Source organism: Ambystoma mexicanum, chromosome 6q (assembly GCF_040938575.1).
Source record: "Ambystoma mexicanum isolate Mex_15411 chromosome 6q, UKY_AmexF1_1, whole genome shotgun sequence".
In the NCBI taxonomy this organism is placed as follows: Eukaryota; Metazoa; Chordata; class Amphibia; order Caudata; family Ambystomatidae; genus Ambystoma; species Ambystoma mexicanum.
The window spans coordinates 460340403-460357960 of record NC_090937.1 but is presented as its reverse complement, the minus strand read 5'-3'; the positions used below and the strand labels follow the sequence as shown (position 1 = coordinate 460357960).

The window sequence follows — 17558 nt, the reverse complement described above, 5'->3', positions numbered from 1 at the left end:
ATCCCAGCCCAGCCCCCCAAGCACGGACCATCTTACCACAACATCTTTATAGTTGCACCCCAGTTGCCTGCCAACAACCCTTTCCTCAGCTTCTTTCCCCGCCCACTTAATCCTATAATGTCCCAAAAACCAGATTTTTGACATCTGACCGTACCTCCTAGTAGCATCTGAAAAAGAAATTACAAAATCACTTACAAATCAACAACATCCTAATAAATGCAACACTCCTGCTACCTACTAAAAAAATGTTATAACAACATTCCGTTTGACCGGGTCCTGGCATACCCTTTGTATCTCCCTTACTCCCAGCGTCCCAACCTATTCACCTACTCCTCTGAATAGCCCAGCCTGCTACCTTCAGATGCTGCACCCCCCCTAAGTGAATGAGTTCCAACCTCCTAACCTTTCCCACACCACTAGTAACACCTTCCTCAGTACCCTATCCTTTCTGGCCATCTCCTTAACCCTCTCCGGAAACACCCAAGGTCCTCTCCTACCTGTCCCCCTATATTGCGCCCCTTTCACCTAACCTTTAAACAATACACCTAAACCCACTTAGCCCCCCCTTTTTCCCCTAAACTATTACCCTCCTGCTCATCCTTTCCATCACCTTATTAATTTGGCCCTGCGTTGCCCCCCCTGCACCGGGGGCCCACGTGCACCCCCGTCCATGCAGGCCCTTTACTTTATTAGTCCTCTCGCCACAGCACCAGGGGCCAAACCTGCACCCCCGTCCATGCAGTCCCTTCCATATAACTAATCTTCAAGCTCCTTGCGTCCATTATCACCTGTTTCCCACCTGCACCAGGGGCCCTAGTGCACCCCTGTCCATGCAGGCCCCTTCTCTGCCTTACTCCTCTCCACCGCTGCACCAGGGGCCAAACCTGCGCCCCCGTCCATGCAGACCATTCCACATAAATTCCTCTTCGAGCACCTTGCTTCGTTGCTCCACTTTTTTCCCCCAGCTGCACCAGGGGCCCTAGTGCACCCCCGTCCATGCAGACCCATCTCATCACTTCCCCCTGCTGCACCAGAGGCGCTCCCGCACCTCCGTCCATGCAGCCTGAAGCTTACTCACCCTGTCGTGCGGCAAGCGTGAGGGCTTCGCCACCGTCAGCTATGCCCTCCAAACGACGGCCACCACCCCTTAACAATTTCCAGTTACACCCCCCTGCGGCCCTCCCCTACCTACGATTCTTCCTCCTCACCTCTCTCCTACCCCCTTTAAATTGCCCCCAAAACCGTTCATCAAACCTTGTGCCCCCCTCCTTTTACGATAAACTGAGCCCGACCTACCAGCACACCCCAATTTACCTGGCATGCGGTCCTCCCCCCCACCTCCTTGCCCCGCTCCTCGCCCTGACCCACTGTCCCCTGCCTGAAAACAATCCGTAACCGGATGCCGACCCACACACCTGCTGCACTCGTGTTTAAATTTGCACATCCACCTCGTGCAGCCTTCTTTATTGAACGCCCAACATGCTGTCAAGGGCTGTCCTCCGCCTCCTTCCCGCCCCTAATGGGCGGGGCGACCAAGAAAGGGCCGGTAAGGCACAGGCAGCCCACTTGCTGTGTGCAATGTCGGGGCAGGCCCCGTTGGAGCCATCCATTGCAGCCAAAGATCCATGTCTATCTCCCCCCAGACCGCCTGACTGTCCTCCGCAATTCTCGCTCTGAATTCCTCATCATAGCGTACCCAAGCAAAACCCCCCAAAACTTGTGAACGCCCTCCTAATTATGTCCATATATTTAAGCAGGGACACGCAACGCTCTGGGAATTTTTCACAATATACACTGGCATAAATGATAAATGCCGACGTCCAATTCTCAATAGTCACCGGGACCCTTGGGCGCGAAGCCAGTTCCCTCTCTTCTTCTTTAGATCCCTCCTTTGCTCTCACTTCCCTATGGAGCAACTTAAAAACATCTACAAATTCCCCCGCCTGAATCTTCTCCCTGGTCGCTGCCATCAAGTGCACCCACAAAGGTTTTGTGATACCCATGTACGGCAGTTTTTTCCCCTTGCCTTTCACTTCAACCTCCTTTTCTTTTGCACCCTGTACCTCGAGCGACAATGGCTCCACCACCTTGTCAGTTTGAACCTTCACTGAGCAAATGCCCTTTTCATCCCCCAAGGCACCAATGGCCTGTACCCCAACTTCTTTCCTTGCCCCTTGCAGACAAGACCCTTCCTTTCCCATCCCCATTCTCGTGTCCCCTCTCCGCCATGCAGATGACCATTCCCTTTCCCGCTCACCTCTTTCAACACAGCCTGTCTGCCGTCTGGCGTCCACACCGATGCTCCTCATCTCTTTTCATACAGGGCTCCTACTGCGGGGACAAAACATGTCAGCAGACTCACCCAGCCAGTTACTCCCCCGACCTCTAGCCCTTCGACCGCCCTGCACCTGTCTTTCCCACTCGCCCCTCAAACTTCTTCTCTCCTCCCCCTTTCCCTTACAGCCCTATAACCTTCTTCCTCCCACTGCCCCACATAAACCTCCAAACCAACTTCATCACCCCTTAAATACCATTGTGGCTGCAAGCTCATGCTCGAGTTGAGTCGATCTTCTTCCTGCGAGCCCGGGGTGTCCGCCCCGCCACTCATCTGACGTCTTCTCGGCGGGGCCGCAGAAACCCCTACCTGGTCCTCTTCTCTTGGGCGAGTCGTGCAGTTCTCCACCCTGTAATCCTCCTCGCTAGGGGCCGTACAGCACCCTCTAGACTCTCCTCGCGCGGACCGAGGAGGGGCCGTTCCTAAACCCTCTCCATCCTCTTGAACAGCGGGGGCTGCGCAGCGCCCTCCGCCCCCACTCCTCTTAACCGGGGGGGCCGTTCCGCGCCCCTCCCTAACCTCCTCAATTAATGGGGACCTCTCTCTCCTTCTCCCACCTGCACTCTTCCGCAGGTATTTACCCCCTTCCCCCTCTGCCCAGTCACCTCTTTCTGCACCCCCTCAGCCCCCCCACCGTGGCTCCCCTGACTCACCCCTTTCCGAGCACTCCTCACCTCCCCTAATTCCCCTTGGTCGTTATTAGCTCCATCCCTAACTGCCCCCCCCCCCCAAAATCATTTCACCCCTGGACGCTCTCCTGTCGATCTCCCTCCTCATCTTCCTACCCCTGGATTCCCAAACCTCCCCTCTCCCCGCCGCGGGGGTGCACGCCACCACTGCCGCGAGAGCCCCATCTGCCGCTGCTCTACGATGCGGCCTACCACCACCTAACTCCACCTCGCCCGTGACCTCCACCACCGTCCCTTCCAGCTGTGCCTTAGATGCCCTGCTGATAATTTCCAGGGCCTCCCTCAGAGCCCTAGCATCCACCAAACCCGTCTTGCTAGATCCCTGGCCCACCATTGTGCACTAATACTCTGAATGTGCACTAAAAAATATGCCCCTTTCTACTCACTACCTAACTAAGCCCCCGAGCCAGCACCTACCCATGGGCAAACCCCAAAAATTGGGAAACCCACTAAACAATGTTGGGCTATAAAGCAAATATACTTAATAAAATAAATTAAATGATGTAATTCCAATGTATAAAATATATTAAATAATTGCGTTACCTAACAGAATTTTTTTTTATTATTATTTATTTATTTATTTTTAAACCCCCCTTTCAATAATAACCCTGCCCTAAACAAAAAACCCTTTTGCTCCTGACCTGCCCCAGAGAAGAAAATACCCCCAAAAACCAGAAGCTCACGAAGAATTGGGGCCCAAAAAAGAAATTCCTACACTGCCCCCTGGCGGCTTGCAGGCCGCACCGCACTATCACAGGAAATGAAGCGCGGTCCCTTTAAAACTACTCTCCAGCCCCCCAGTGATATAAGGCAAAACGCTCTGCCCCCACCCCAGACAACACCGAAGCTGGGCACTGAAAACCACACGGGCCACACAGAAACCCCAGAAATCTGCCAGCCAACGGCGCCCGGACCAGTAAATGAGGAGGTAACTTATTTACGATACCTCCGCTACTATTATAAGTTATTAAATAAATATATGTTTATTTTTTTATTTTTTTTTAATAAACTAAACTGCCTACCCAAAAGTGCTGCTGCTACACTGCCCCACTCCTCACCTCCACAAAAACCCCCTCGTAGGCCCAAACCAGGGAAGGCTCGGGAGCAGGCGACAGGACTGAACAATCACCAAGTCCAACTGTCGCCTGCCTCCCGAACCTTCCCTGGCCCCTTAAATACCCTAGAGAGGCGCTCTGCCCCCGACGGCCACTCGGTGCCCGTGTGCAGCGCCAAAAACCTCCCCAGGGGGGAAACGCCTCGCGTTCCCCCCGGGGCCCTCCTTCTGACGAGGAGTCCAGCTCTTGTTTTACGCTTCTGCCATTGTTACCTTATTATCTGAATTAGTACCTGGTGAGGGGGTGTGGCAGACTCCCAACCAATCAGGAGGCTCGGAACAAGGCTTTACCACATGGCAAAGCCCCCGTTCTGAGCCTCCTTCGAGGGGGAGGCTGCCACCTCCCCCTCCCTTGGGGACGGAATTAAGTGTGCCCCTGCACTCCTCTGTGTCCCCTTCCCCCCAACCCCACCCCTGTTGTCCACTTATCCAGTCCCCCTCACATCTCCGCCCCACTTACCTGATGCTTCCTTGCCCTTCGCCGACATCAGGAGCACTAGTGTTCCCAGCGCATCCCTGTCGTGGCAATGGCTGCCATGGAAAGGGAGAAAGGACTACGTGTAGTTCCCTTTTCCCTCTTCCATGGCAGCCATCTAGGATTGTAGTTTTTTCAAGTTGGCAAACGGCAAACACACCAGTTCTTAACTTGAAAAAACCTATTAATATGTCAGTACAATGTGCCGGGATACTAATAGTAATACACTCCAAGCTGGGATGTGGGGGGCTATTACCGGTCAGGTCAAGACCGGGGCTAATGTTAAAGCCCTCACTTAGCTCAGGCTCCTAACATACGCCCCGGGGAAATACCTGACCAGTAATGCTCCCCCACTTTGGATGTATTGCTCAAATAGTAACCATTTTTGCATTGGAATGCTGATTGCCCTTGTAAACAATGGGTCAGTAGATCTTTAACCACATGATCTCCTAACGTTCTGCATTAATGTTCAGTGTCTCCTTTAACCAACGTTACACTGCTAGCACAATGCCCAATGCAAGGTTGCACGCACGTTCTCCAACTGTTTTCTTTTGTTTAAAACCTATTTTCAACCTGGTCCTTCAGTGCGGTGGGCGTCCTTCTGCTCGAGCTGGATTCTCCTACAGCAGGAAGCCTGCCGGCTTATTTGCAGCCTAGCACGCCCATTCCTTTTGTTGCCCTTCGTGGGCATTTTTGTAGTTTTGGAGCTCATCACGCCCCCAGGCTGCCTTCATCACGCCTCCCTCTTAAGCAGGGGGAAGGGAGGGGGACCCTGCCCATGTTATCCGGGCGCCTCCTCCATTTCTCATCGTCACCTCCATGCTTGGTGGTGTGTGTTAGGCACGGGCCCAGTATCTGCACTTGAGGAAGGGCACATCTTGGCCTGCGTTAGGTGTGTGTCCTTGGTTCCCTGTATTTCTGGAGTGTTTCTGATACATGTGTGGTAATGGCCTGGTGCCCTCCCCGGTTTGCATGTGTACGTGCAGGAGCCAGACTATATGAGAGAGAGAGAGAGAAAACGAACCCCTGAGAATGTTGGAGAATGCTTTGTGTGACTGTTGGTGGGCTGAGGGTGGTGAGTGGTGGGTGGTTTCTCTGTGTACTAAAGAGTTACTGGAAATGGAACTATACAACGTGTAAATAAAGCGAGCTGGACGTTTACTACAACTATGCCTACGACCAGGACAGTTTCTAGTCCATTTGGTGCCCAGGGCGATACACAAAAAATGTGCCCCCCCGCCGGCGCACGACATGCGCCAATCCCTAACTACACTCCATGGTTAAGTAACTCCTACCCAACGTCAAGTAATCATTGCTGTACAAATGAAACAGGTGTCTGATTACGGAAACCATCATGAAGGATTTTGGTGCAACACTACAACAAAATGGTGTTTTAGAGAGCCTCACGTAACGTTAGGTGGGTCAGAGGGGCAGAGGCCGCACCCGCTGGCTGCCCTTAATACTCACCCAGAAGTAATCACCCCCAACAGTGACATTTCCCCTCCCAGGGCAAAAGCGCCCCAAGTGGCAATTGCACCCTGGGAGCTGCCCGCTTCTCCCGAGCCAAGCAACTGGCCTGCTGACAGCCTTCCATCACCTAGACACTGTGCTGTTTGTGTGAACTTTTCCCTTTGGAATGCGTGGCTCATGCGTTCCTGTTGTGTGTGGCAGCATGCTCAAGGTTTTTGTGGGAACACACCACTTGAATCTGTTTTTCCTTGGTGTACGTGCTTCTTTCCCGTTTTACGTCACTTCCTCTTAATTCTCATTGGGGTTATTCATGAATGTTCACCCACTGTGCATGCCAGTTTAGCAAATGTGAGTGCCATGCTTCTCAACACATTTGCGGGTGTAATCGTGCATATGCCCAATACAGGTTTAATGGAATCGGGACCAATGCGAGCTTTTTCAATTAGCTTGTTTCATCAATATGTGTCTAATAATGCCCAGTGTCGCTGCCGTTACCACAGATTGCTGGATTGTTTCTCCCCGCAGATTTTTTGTATTTGTTTTTCTTCAGAAATATGAAAACGCCTTTCTGCAGGTCTGCACCTATATTTCGCAGAGGTGGACTGCCCCTACTGTGAAAGCAACTCTGAATAGCTCTGTGGATCACGAGGTCCAGGTCGTGCAGGGTGCAGCAGTGCAGAATCTGTGAGTCGGGGTGGCGCATGGCCAACATGTCGCCAGTGTAAAAAAAAAAAACTGAAATTAGATGTGGCAAGATTGCATTTTATTTTGTTTAACCCAGCAGAAATATGCGGTAGGCCGCTAAAATATTACAATTTCAACAAATACCAGAACTGAATAAAAGCATTTAATTTATGAGCTCACTAAGTGAGATGCAAGCCTGGGTACAGGGCAGTTTCTAGTCCATAGGCTGCGGCACCAAACCCGTGAAACTTTGCAACAGTGCTCAGCGCTGCTGATTACACACAGGGAAGTTAACTCCTTTTCTAACATGATTGAAAAAGGAGTTAACTTCCCCTTGGCTTGTTGTTTCCTCACTTCACCGGCTGTGGCGCTGAGTCTGATAGTGATCCCTGTTGCTAATTAAATTTAGCAGCAGTGGTCCTGGCGCCGCAGCAGGGACGGGCCGGGTACGTCCATTGGAGGTCGTTTGTGTGCGATTGCTCGAGTAGCTGATGTGCTCACGTTAGGTGCTGGGGCAGGCACCTAAAGTGAGCATATCAGAGGCAGCGCCAGCACCTGCTGCCTCTACTCAAGCAACCGCGCACAGCCCAAGGCAATTTAGCTCGACCCACGCGAATGCGCCCCCATGGCAAGTGGAGCCCTCACCAGTGTGGGCTATGGTGCCCCCGGGGTGATTGCGCCCCGGGCAGTCGCCCGCCTCGCCCGGGCCAAGGAACGGGCCTGCCCACGACTGAAATGTGTCGTCGTACCATCAAAGATCTACAAAATCATTGAAAGTTGCCATTGTTTAAACACGCTGAGCTAATACACCGACGATAAGCTTATTTATTGTGTTACCCGATGTAAAAGGGGCATCCAGAGGGGGGCAGGACATGTTACCTTTCTCAAACTGTGTTTGTGGACGGTTCAGACTATCCACACGGCACCGGTCGCCTGCCTGTCCAGGATGAATAGAATTTCAGTCAATGGGGTGTACTGCGCCGCCATTACAGCTTGGCTGAGTGTGTAAAAATATATCATCCTCTTATAAAAATATATCATCCTGCATCGAGACTGGCTCTGGGGCGGCTGTGGGGACAATGTGGATTATGGGTACCGCTTCGCCGAGGAGTTTGTTGACGCCCGAGCGAGGGAAAAGAACTACCCCAAAGGCTCAGAACAGGCACGGACATTGATGAACCTGCAGAACAACGAGGCTGGACGTAGGGTAAGGAGGCTTGGTACTGGTGTGTAGCGTCATTCTCCCACCACCCCCTCGATAGCCAGACACCAAACAAAACTGTGCTAGTAATGTGCAAAGTAATTGCAGGCTCTCTCTGTACCACAGAGCCTGATTCCTTCTGTGAAAGGCCAGTATTGGTTCTCAATGAAGCTGTTTTGAAGTGCCAGTGCCTTCCCGGTTTGGCATGTGCCAGTCCTGGTAAGACATGCCATTACTCTCCCTATGGAAGTCTTTCCGAGAAGTGACTGTACTGTCTCATTTAGCAAATATTGTTCCTGCTATGAAGCCCCAGCACTGTCTCATCAGAAGGACTGCTACATTCTTAATTACTGTACAACAAGAGCTTAGCAGTCCAGTTGAGAGGTTCCAGTACTAAACTTAAAATTATTTATTTATTGTATTTCTATAGTGCTTAACGCCTAAGCGCTTCACAAAACATAATCACAGTACACAGAACACGTCTACGGCTAAGCACATCCGGCCTAGTTTCACACACAGCCGCCCAGACTGAAACACTTGATGTACCCCAACACCTCTACCAATAGCATACAGCGACCACCTCCCGAAAGGAACTCGGTATAGCTGGCATCACATAGACTCTCCTGACAATAGCAATCTATCTCTAACGCTCAAAGAGCACCCACCCACGTTTCTGACCTCTACTGGATTGCTTAGTCAAGCCTTGCCAGCCACCCAAGTCTTAGAATGGCAAACATGTACACACGCATCTAACCTAATCCCCTAGAATCTCTAACCACATCGACTACGGTCACCAAGGGCGTTACAACCAAGAAAAAAGTGCATTGATGCCACACAAGTGGGGAAAGAGCGCTATATAAACAACAAAATACAATACAATTCAATTTGAGCAATGAACAATCAAGCCAAAAGAAGGGTTTCTACATTTAAATAACACAAAAAAAATGCAGCTGAAAAGACCACATTTTTTAAACTCTAATTTCAAGGAAACAAAATCTTTTTTTTGCACATTTTTTTAAATGTAGTGCGGCAGGGAGACCACCATGCAGCCCTTCCCCGGCCTACATTTATTCCCTAACCCAACCCCCATCTATTTGTTGTGAAAAAATGTGCAAAAATAACAAAATTTGATAAAAGAATTTGTTGTTTTCAGCTTTGTCGTTTTCGCATTGGTTTTATTCATGCGATACCAAAAGAAGGTACGTTTTCAGGCGAGTTTTGAAAAGAGGAAAGAATTTTGAAATAGAGCGCAAAGAAAGGGGAATGGTATTCAAATGGTGTGGTGCAAGCAAAGAAAACTATAGTCATCCAACTGAGATAGTATTATATCGAACCTATGGGGGCGCCCCTGAGAAGAGCCAATTTTTACCATTGAACACTATATTCCTGAAAAGCACCAGCACTGTCCATAAATAGTATAACAACCCTGTGGAGAAGCGCCAGTGCTTTCAAATTGAAGGATCTCACTGACTAGTGGCAGTGCTCTTGCTTCCCTCCCTCCTTTGCACGCTAGATTTTTGCTCTGTGTGTGCCATGCATTGCTCCAGCTGGGAGCACCTAACACGCATTTATTCCATCCCACTTTTTTTTGGAAGGTTAAGACCCCCCTCTGGGTACCTGCCTTGGGCAAAGGTAGCTCATGGTCAGCAAAGGACATATCCTGGGTGGCCGGCTTGCAGGGGGTGTGGGGACACTGTTATTACAGGGTCCACACAGGCCTCCCAAACCGAGTGTGGTTTGTTTGTTTGTTTGTTTATTTTATTTCTAATGCGCACCAGACCCGACGGTATCGGGGCGCAGCAGTAAAAGCAGGTACAAGGCTTTGGTTACAACATACAAAATACAGGCAAAAATACAGGCAGAAATTAAATAAATGTACAGTTATAGACATGTGAAACTTGTATATACAACAGACATGTGTCGAAAAATATTACAGCAGTCAAGCCAACAAATCTGTGGATTTGAGCATGTTGATGTACTTGTGTCTAAAAGTTAGATAATGTTCATGCTCTCTAAGAGGGTGAAGCAGAGAGTTCCATAGTTTGGCTGCTTTCACAGGAAAGCTGCTGCCACCAGCCCTGGTAAGCCTAAATCTGGGAATAGTGAGGCAATTGACGTTGCCAAGTCTCATAGGTCTAGTGGATGTTCTTCTCTGGAATCTATCTGAGAGGTAACTAGGGGCGGCGTTGTTCAATGCTTTGTGGGTGAGGGATGCAGTGAGTGCGGTTTTGCGTGCAGCAGATTGTGAAGTGACCGAACCCCTTGACCAGTTATATCCTCCATATCTGGATGTGAGCTGATGATCAGGTAGGTGCTCCCTGACCCTGCCATCTTGTGGCCTCAAATCTTTTGCACCGGTGCTTAAAAGCACGGTGAGTGCACTCGGCGCATGGTCCCTCTCCCCTTCCTAACCTGCTTCCTGAACCTCCCTCTGCCCGCCTCCCTCAACGCCCTCCCGCCCTGATTGGTGCACCACACCCTCATCAAGGACACCGCAGGGCAGCCCCCTGCCCGTGCAGCCCCTAGGCAAAGGGCGGCTCCTACAATGGCGGTTCCAAACAGTGTCGGCAGGTGTAAGCAGGGGAAGTCAGTGAAGCCAGCAACTAACAGACACCAACAAAAACTTAAGTGTGGCATGGGTGGGGGGGGGGAGCAATTACTCTACCCCAGAAAGCCCCTGCCACTCTATCTTACTCTCCGATAACATAGACTGTCATAGACTTACACCGGTCATGATTGGATAGATTTGTGACCACCAGCTCGAACCTATCCGTGACATGACTGTAAATATTGCCTTGCACTATATACTAACATACCTGTCTAGGTCAACAAGCGCCAAACTTAGAACACTAGCCTGCGTCGCATCCTGATAGAACTGGGAATGTTAGCAAATGCCACACCTAGATGGAACCTGAATGTTAGCATGCTCACACTTAGATAGAATTGTGAACATTAGCCTGCGTCACATCTAGATAGGACTGTGAAGGTTAGCACGCTCACACTTAGATAGAATTGTGAAAATTAGCCTGCGTCATACACAGATAGAATTGTTGAATGTTAGCATCTGCCACACCTAGATAGAATTGTGAACAGTAGTCTGCGCCGCATCTAAACATAACGGCGAATGTCAACAAGTGCCACACCTGGATAATATTGTAAATGTTAGCAGGCTACACTCAGACGGAAGTATGAAGGCTAGCCATTGACATGCTTAGATGGAATTGTCGATGTTAATATGTGCCATACTCAGATGACATTAAGAAGATTAACAAGTGCAACACTTAAAGGTACTAAGAATGCTAGCATGTACCACACTTGGATGGAATTGTGAACACTAGCCTGCGCCGCATCGTGATGTGATTGCGAAGGTTGGCGGGGGCCACACTTAAACGGAATTACGTAGGTCAGCAAGTACTACTCTTTGTAGAATGTGAATGTTAGCATGCTAAATGTCATATAACCCACTAATCAATATAAGCTCAAACTCTCTGCATACTTATCTCACTCAAACTCAAACAACCATCTCTCGCACAACAAGCCGCACACACTTCACCACTCCGCAACAACACATAAACTGCACCAACAGCACACACGGACTGACACCAACCCAATACTCGTACCAAAGCTCAGCACCCAGTGTATACCGAGTTGAGGCTGCCAACAGTACACCACTCCTCTCACTATCCTACTCCCCCTTCACCTTACTAACCCATCCCACCTTCTCATTTACAGATCCGCGAGAGCGCCTGGGGACCAACTCCGTTGGTGACGGTGCGCTATACAAGTACCTTTAACATAACATAAGATAACATAACATAACATAACATTCCGGATGTCAACAGTGCTGCCCTTGCCCCTTTAAGGTTATGCAAATTCCAACCGGCAAGTTGTAAGGCCAATGAAACCAAGCCAGCGAGTTTCCCTTTGGCGGTAAAATGTGTTCCCCTTTGGCGGTACAATGTGTTCCGAGACGCTGGTAGCCTCGCAGGCGGAACTGCGCAATACGACTGGAGCTTTTGGAAGTTCTTTGGGTCCCTCGGATAATTCCGGCCTGAGAGGCCTACGGCCCTTTAGCCCGAATGTAATCACGTGACCGTTGCGTGAGCTGTCTCTGAAAGCAGCGTGGCCCTGAGTGATCATAGGGCAGCTTTCTTTTATTTAAAGATAAGGATGTGCCGATGTGAGTGAGCGTTTTTTTATTTTCTTTACCCAACGAGTGTCTTATTTTTCTTCCAGTCCCACGCCTGCCCGGAGTCCACAATGGCCTGTTTGATGGATTTGAGATTGAAAAGGGGCTAAGTGCAGACGAGTATGAAGCAAACGATGACCCCGGTAAGTCACCCCTACATGCTTTTAATAACGAATGTTTTCACTTCCATGCACTCATCTTTACCGTGCCCCGCGTGACGAACACAACATTCTGCAGCAACTACTGGCGCACTTGGCCTGGTGCCTTGTTTTTAGCTGGGCACTACCAGTTCACGCCTGGTCGAGAAAATGAAATGACTAGCCCCAGAATGCTAAGTCCTCTTGCTAAAAAAAGAATAACAATTCAAGTACTCTTTTCTAAGTCCTGGTTAAAAAAAAAAACTCTGTCTGAAGCCGTCACATATAGCATGGGGTCACGTTGTATCATTAGATTCACTTGTAGAAGAAAAACAAAACGTCCGAAAAACAAATGAGAATGCACTCGTTCTGTTCTACATCAAACGTTTGGTTGGTACTACATTGATTGTGCAAAGAAATAGTTGTGTTGTAGGTTACGAACCTTTTCGCAGACCCACAAATAGAAAGCAGACGAGGCAGCACAGTGCCTTCACGCACACGTTTTCCTGTTTGGATGTGCAGTGCCAACATATACGACTATGCCCCCTAAAAGCGCAGGCAAAAACATAAGCCGGACAGCAAGCCACCTATCTGTATGACAATGGTACTGATATAGGGCTACGAAAAAACGTTGCTGTCCAAGCGCTTGAAACTGTCCAGCATGGCAGAGTGTATAACCTCAGGATAGGTTCAGTAGCCAGAGCCTGCGTTGCGAAGGCGTTCCAAAATGCAAGGCCTCGACAGCAGACGGCCATGCCCTCTTTGTCCAGTTGGCTGAGTGCCTAGTGTCTTGTATGTGTCTATATTGACAGGTAGCTGCTTTGTGAGCCTTGCAGCAATCTATGTGGCGCTGGTAATCAAATTCTAGCATCTTCCAGGTACCAGTTTACCATACAGCGCCTCGATGCCCACGGCTTGTGTGAGCGCTTTAAAAATGCAAATGAATAAATATTTTAGCATGCCTGTGAGTAGAGGGCTGATGTAGTCCATGTTGGCTTGGGCAGTTGGAGCTAAGTGTGTATCCATAATAGGCTAGGATTTTCTTAACGACTCTCTGAAACAATGGCCGCACCACTGCTCTTACATTTGAAAGATAAATTGAAGAGAACATTAGCGAAAGTATTTGGCCACTCTTGGAGTACGCTCAGGGCCTAATTCAAAGAAGCATTTTATAATGACAAAACCCCATTGGAAAACGCTCTGTGAATAAGAGCCTTTGTGTCTGCAACATATTTAACACATTTTGCTCTTTTTTTTTCACCAGGGGCTGTGGTGCACAGTTGTAATTTCGATAGCGGTCTTTGCGGGTGGATCCGGGAGCGGGAGGATGACTTGCGATGGGAACCAGCCAGAGATCCATCAGGTAAGTCTTGGCGGGAGGCAAGTTTAGACGCTGTGCTGGTCCAGGGGGTCATTTGTTCTTTGACAGCTGTGATACCTTTCATTGGACCAACACAAATGATGTAGAAGGGGCTACATTATCTAAGATTTGGAGTCCTAGAGACCCCGTGTTTCGCTACTTGGGCTGAATATCCTGACCCCTTTCAGAACTCTGGAGGGAGGAGAATGACGTCAGGAGAGGGTGGGGCAGCTTTACAGCCTGGTTTGGCTAAAAGCCAGTCATCTTCGGTTCGCAGGTCCATTGGACTAATGATTCCCTAAAAGTTGCTTTGGACCATTAACCTGTCATCCTGTGCCCTGCTTTGGGAAAATAGTTTTGAAGAGAGATTGGATGTCCTGGTCCATAGGGAGGAAGGTTGCATTTCATAAAGACAAACGAGGCGCCCTGAAGTGGCCCGCAAGGTTATTTGCTAACAGTATATTCAGCAACCACAGCCAGTGAAAACGTGAGATCATTATCGAGAATGCCCAGTTGTCATTTCCCGTGGGCAGGCGCATGTCCACACACACACACCCATTAGCTAAATCAGGTACCTTGGGCATATGTTTGCCTCATATCGATATCAATTCGGTCATCTTGTCCTTGGCTCATCACACTCCCATCTGCTCATATTAAGGTATCACTGTGTGCTGCCAACTGGATGACTTCCTCTGCACAGGACACTTTCCCTACACCCTCTTATTTTCTTAATCAGATTTGAAGCCCCGCCTCCGATTGCCTCCCATTATGGCGCAAGTGTTTAATAATGGTCATTGCTCTTTCACAGGCGGGCAGTACCTGAGGCTCTCCGAAGCGAAAGGCAAAGCTGGAAGAATGGCTCGCTTGGTGCTGCCCGTTGACCAGTTGGCGAACGCAGGGGACCTCTGCTTGTCCTTCCGGCACAAGCTGTCCGGGCTTCCCTCCGGTTCCATCCAGGTGTCTGTGAAGAGGAGCAGGACGCACGCCCCTCCGGTGTGGGGCAGAGACACTGGGCACAGTTGGAGGCACACGAGCATCACTTTGAAAGGGGCAGCGGACATTAGGAATGTGAGTTTGTTTTGTTTGTTTGCTTATTTATTTGTAGCGCGCACCAGGCCCGAGGGTATCAGGGTGCGAGGACAAGGACATTTTCAGCTTACATAGTTACAAAAGATACAATACAAAATGCAGCATAATTTACATGGTTACAAAGATGCGATACAAAATACAGCATATATTACAGTTAAAAAGTGAACACACCCATGTGATACAGAGTGTAAGTTACCAAATACAAGTGACTGTACTGCTCGTCTGTGCTTGTCTTCGACGTTCTCTCTCTGCTCCAAATGCAAAGCTGGGCTGTGTGCTGTTCTCTGCACAGATCACACATTGTGTAGATGATTTCTGGCCCCTACAATGGCTGTGAACCCCAAATGGGTGTCAGTATTGACTTGTGTTCATTAAGCTGTGCATGTTCCCATCAGCGTTTTCTATGGTGTTGCCTCAGTTCATGTTCTTCCCACTGGACCAAGATCTTGCTGTTGACACATGCACTTGTTACTGTGCAGAGACTCATTGTGACGTAAAGGCAAAGATGGGGGCAAAATCTGCAAAAAGGGAGGTTGCCACTGTCGTTAACCGGGAAGATAACCATGTGCAGAATGATAATCTTGCCTAGGCTGCTATACCTCTTTTGAAACATACCATACGCAAGAGGCCCCTTCTGCTGAATTGGATAGGAAGGCTAGTTCACTGCTTTGGATAAATAGAAAGGTGAACCTGGTGCTGAAGACTGAAGGGTGTCGGGAGGAAAGGAAGAGGGTGGGTCGTCAATGCCGGACTGAGATATACTTCTTAGTATTCGAGCTGAAATACGCGGCTCAACGAGCCGAACTTGCGGATGGACCGGCCACTGGTTTTATCCCCTTTGGGAAGTACCCAAATATATGTAATGTAATGTGTCATTGGTATAGTGCCTTTATCGCACTGGTATGTCCTCAAAGCAATGTAGGTGAACGCCCTCTTGGGGACCATAGTCCAAGATTTGTGAAAATTGATCAGATGAGTTTTTAATGAGTGTGTGCATTTTGGCCAAAGCGATGTTGGGTAGAGGTGGCCTGGTCCCTACTAGTGGAGAGAAACCCCTCAACGCTCACACCAGAAAAAATACAGCCCACTAGGGGAAAAAGGCCCAGCAAACCTCTTGCAAGAAAAGCAGTTTGATTTCTACAAAATAGAAGTGCACCAGCAAAGAACTCTGCTGCCACAGTACGTTCTGGCAAAATCAGTACGAACACCACTTTATGAAGGCATACCGCATCATTAGTGATGTAAATTACATAATTGCAAACCTGCGTGGCTGGATGGTTGAGACCCTATACGTAGGCTACCTGCCCATTCTGCCCATCTTCTTCCATGTGGGATCCTCCTTTCGCGTCATTGGACGTGAGGCTACTACTGATTGGCAATTATGTGATGGAAAAACAATACAGGCTCCATCTCTAACCTGATGTTCACCTGATACTGCAGACCTGGGCTAAGAGGATACTTCGAGGCCATTGCTTAAATAATAGCTCAATTCCAGACACGTTGGCGCCCAATTAAAGTACCCCCACCCTTGTTTTAGCTATGTTGTTTTATCCCTCCGGCACCTCGCAGCACAAATCACACAACCTATGGTGAAGGCAACTGATCTCTGTTTTCAGATATTTTCTGATCGATTTGAGGTCTAACATTTGTATGGTTGGTGATCTGGGACGAGCTGGTATCTAGCAATGCTGGGGTCTTAGGACAGGGGATTTCAGGTGCTATTACTTAGAACTGGGACAGGGAAAGTCAGAGGCTGGTGACCTCCTTCCCGTGGGATTGCTGTTCTCCGTGAGCTCTCAACCCTCTTGTGGCCTTGCAGGTCACATTCCTCCTGGGATACAAAATGTTGGCAACATGAGACAATGAAGGGTCTAGGAATCTCTGCAGTCTGGCCTTCCTGACCGGGGCCCAAGCTACAACCTATTCCTACATGCATACACTCTATTTCTATGTATGTGACTCTGGCATCAGAGTGAACCAGGCCTCGATTCCAATACGGCTGCTACAATTTAAGATGGTGTTTTGATTCCCCATGCTTTACTACGGCAAGGCGAGCACCCCCTCCCACATTGTGGCTCCTAGCAACACTCCCTCAAAACCCTGTAACCTCCCTTAGCCTCTACTGTACCTTCCTGGGCCTCTGTTTCATACAAAGACACTGGGAGGTCTGGGCCGGGGGCCAAGACTAGTTACGCATATCAGGCTGGCAAGTGGATGGGTGCTTTGAAGTTGTCAAGAGAGTATGCAAGAGTAGTAGAACTCATTATGTGTCCAGATAGACTGAATGTTTGTCATCAAGGATAGCTGCATTCTAATGGCAGAGGTATTGTGCAATGTGTCATTGGGAGTGGTGTACGATTGTAGATGCATGCAGGTGGGTGACTTTGCCTTTGGCTATCTTACATAATCATGGAGTGTGATATGTACCTGTGTTCTTTGGCTGGATTCTTGCCTTTGCATGTGTGGCATTGACTCTATCCTGTGTTCTGCTGGAGATTGTTAGAATATTCTTATGTGAAGTAGTGGACTAGCTCAAGAGAGCAGGGTGCATCAGGGTGGTAGGGGAAAAAGCCATGTCTTGTGGGCCCTCTGGAAGGCCAGGTGGTCCTCTATGTGATGGAGGTTAAGCTGCATTGAATTCCAGATAGTCGGGGCTTGGATAGAGAAGGGGGATCCTCCTACTCCTGTCGATTTGAAGGTGGGGATCAACAGGAGGAGTGCACTGCCTGAACGCAGGTTGCTCTTGGGTTGGTAGCGGGTGTTTTTCTGTTGAAGGTATCTGGGCCTGTCTACTGGAGGTCGCAGTGAGTGATGC

The 17558-nt window shown here is 49.3% G+C and overlaps 1 protein-coding gene across 2 annotated transcripts in view; it reads left to right on the top strand.

Moving 5' to 3' along the window:
- NPNT (nephronectin) overlaps window positions 1-17558 on the top strand; it is a 325821-nt gene that overhangs the window by 293528 nt on the left and 14735 nt on the right. For both annotated transcript variants that reach the window (XM_069630946.1, XM_069630945.1), the window contains 3 exons: window positions 12205-12300; window positions 13559-13657; window positions 14463-14722. In XM_069630946.1, coding sequence (XP_069487047.1) covers window positions 12205-12300; window positions 13559-13657; window positions 14463-14722 — 455 coding nt within the window. The remainder of the gene's footprint in view (window positions 1-12204; window positions 12301-13558; window positions 13658-14462; window positions 14723-17558) is intronic.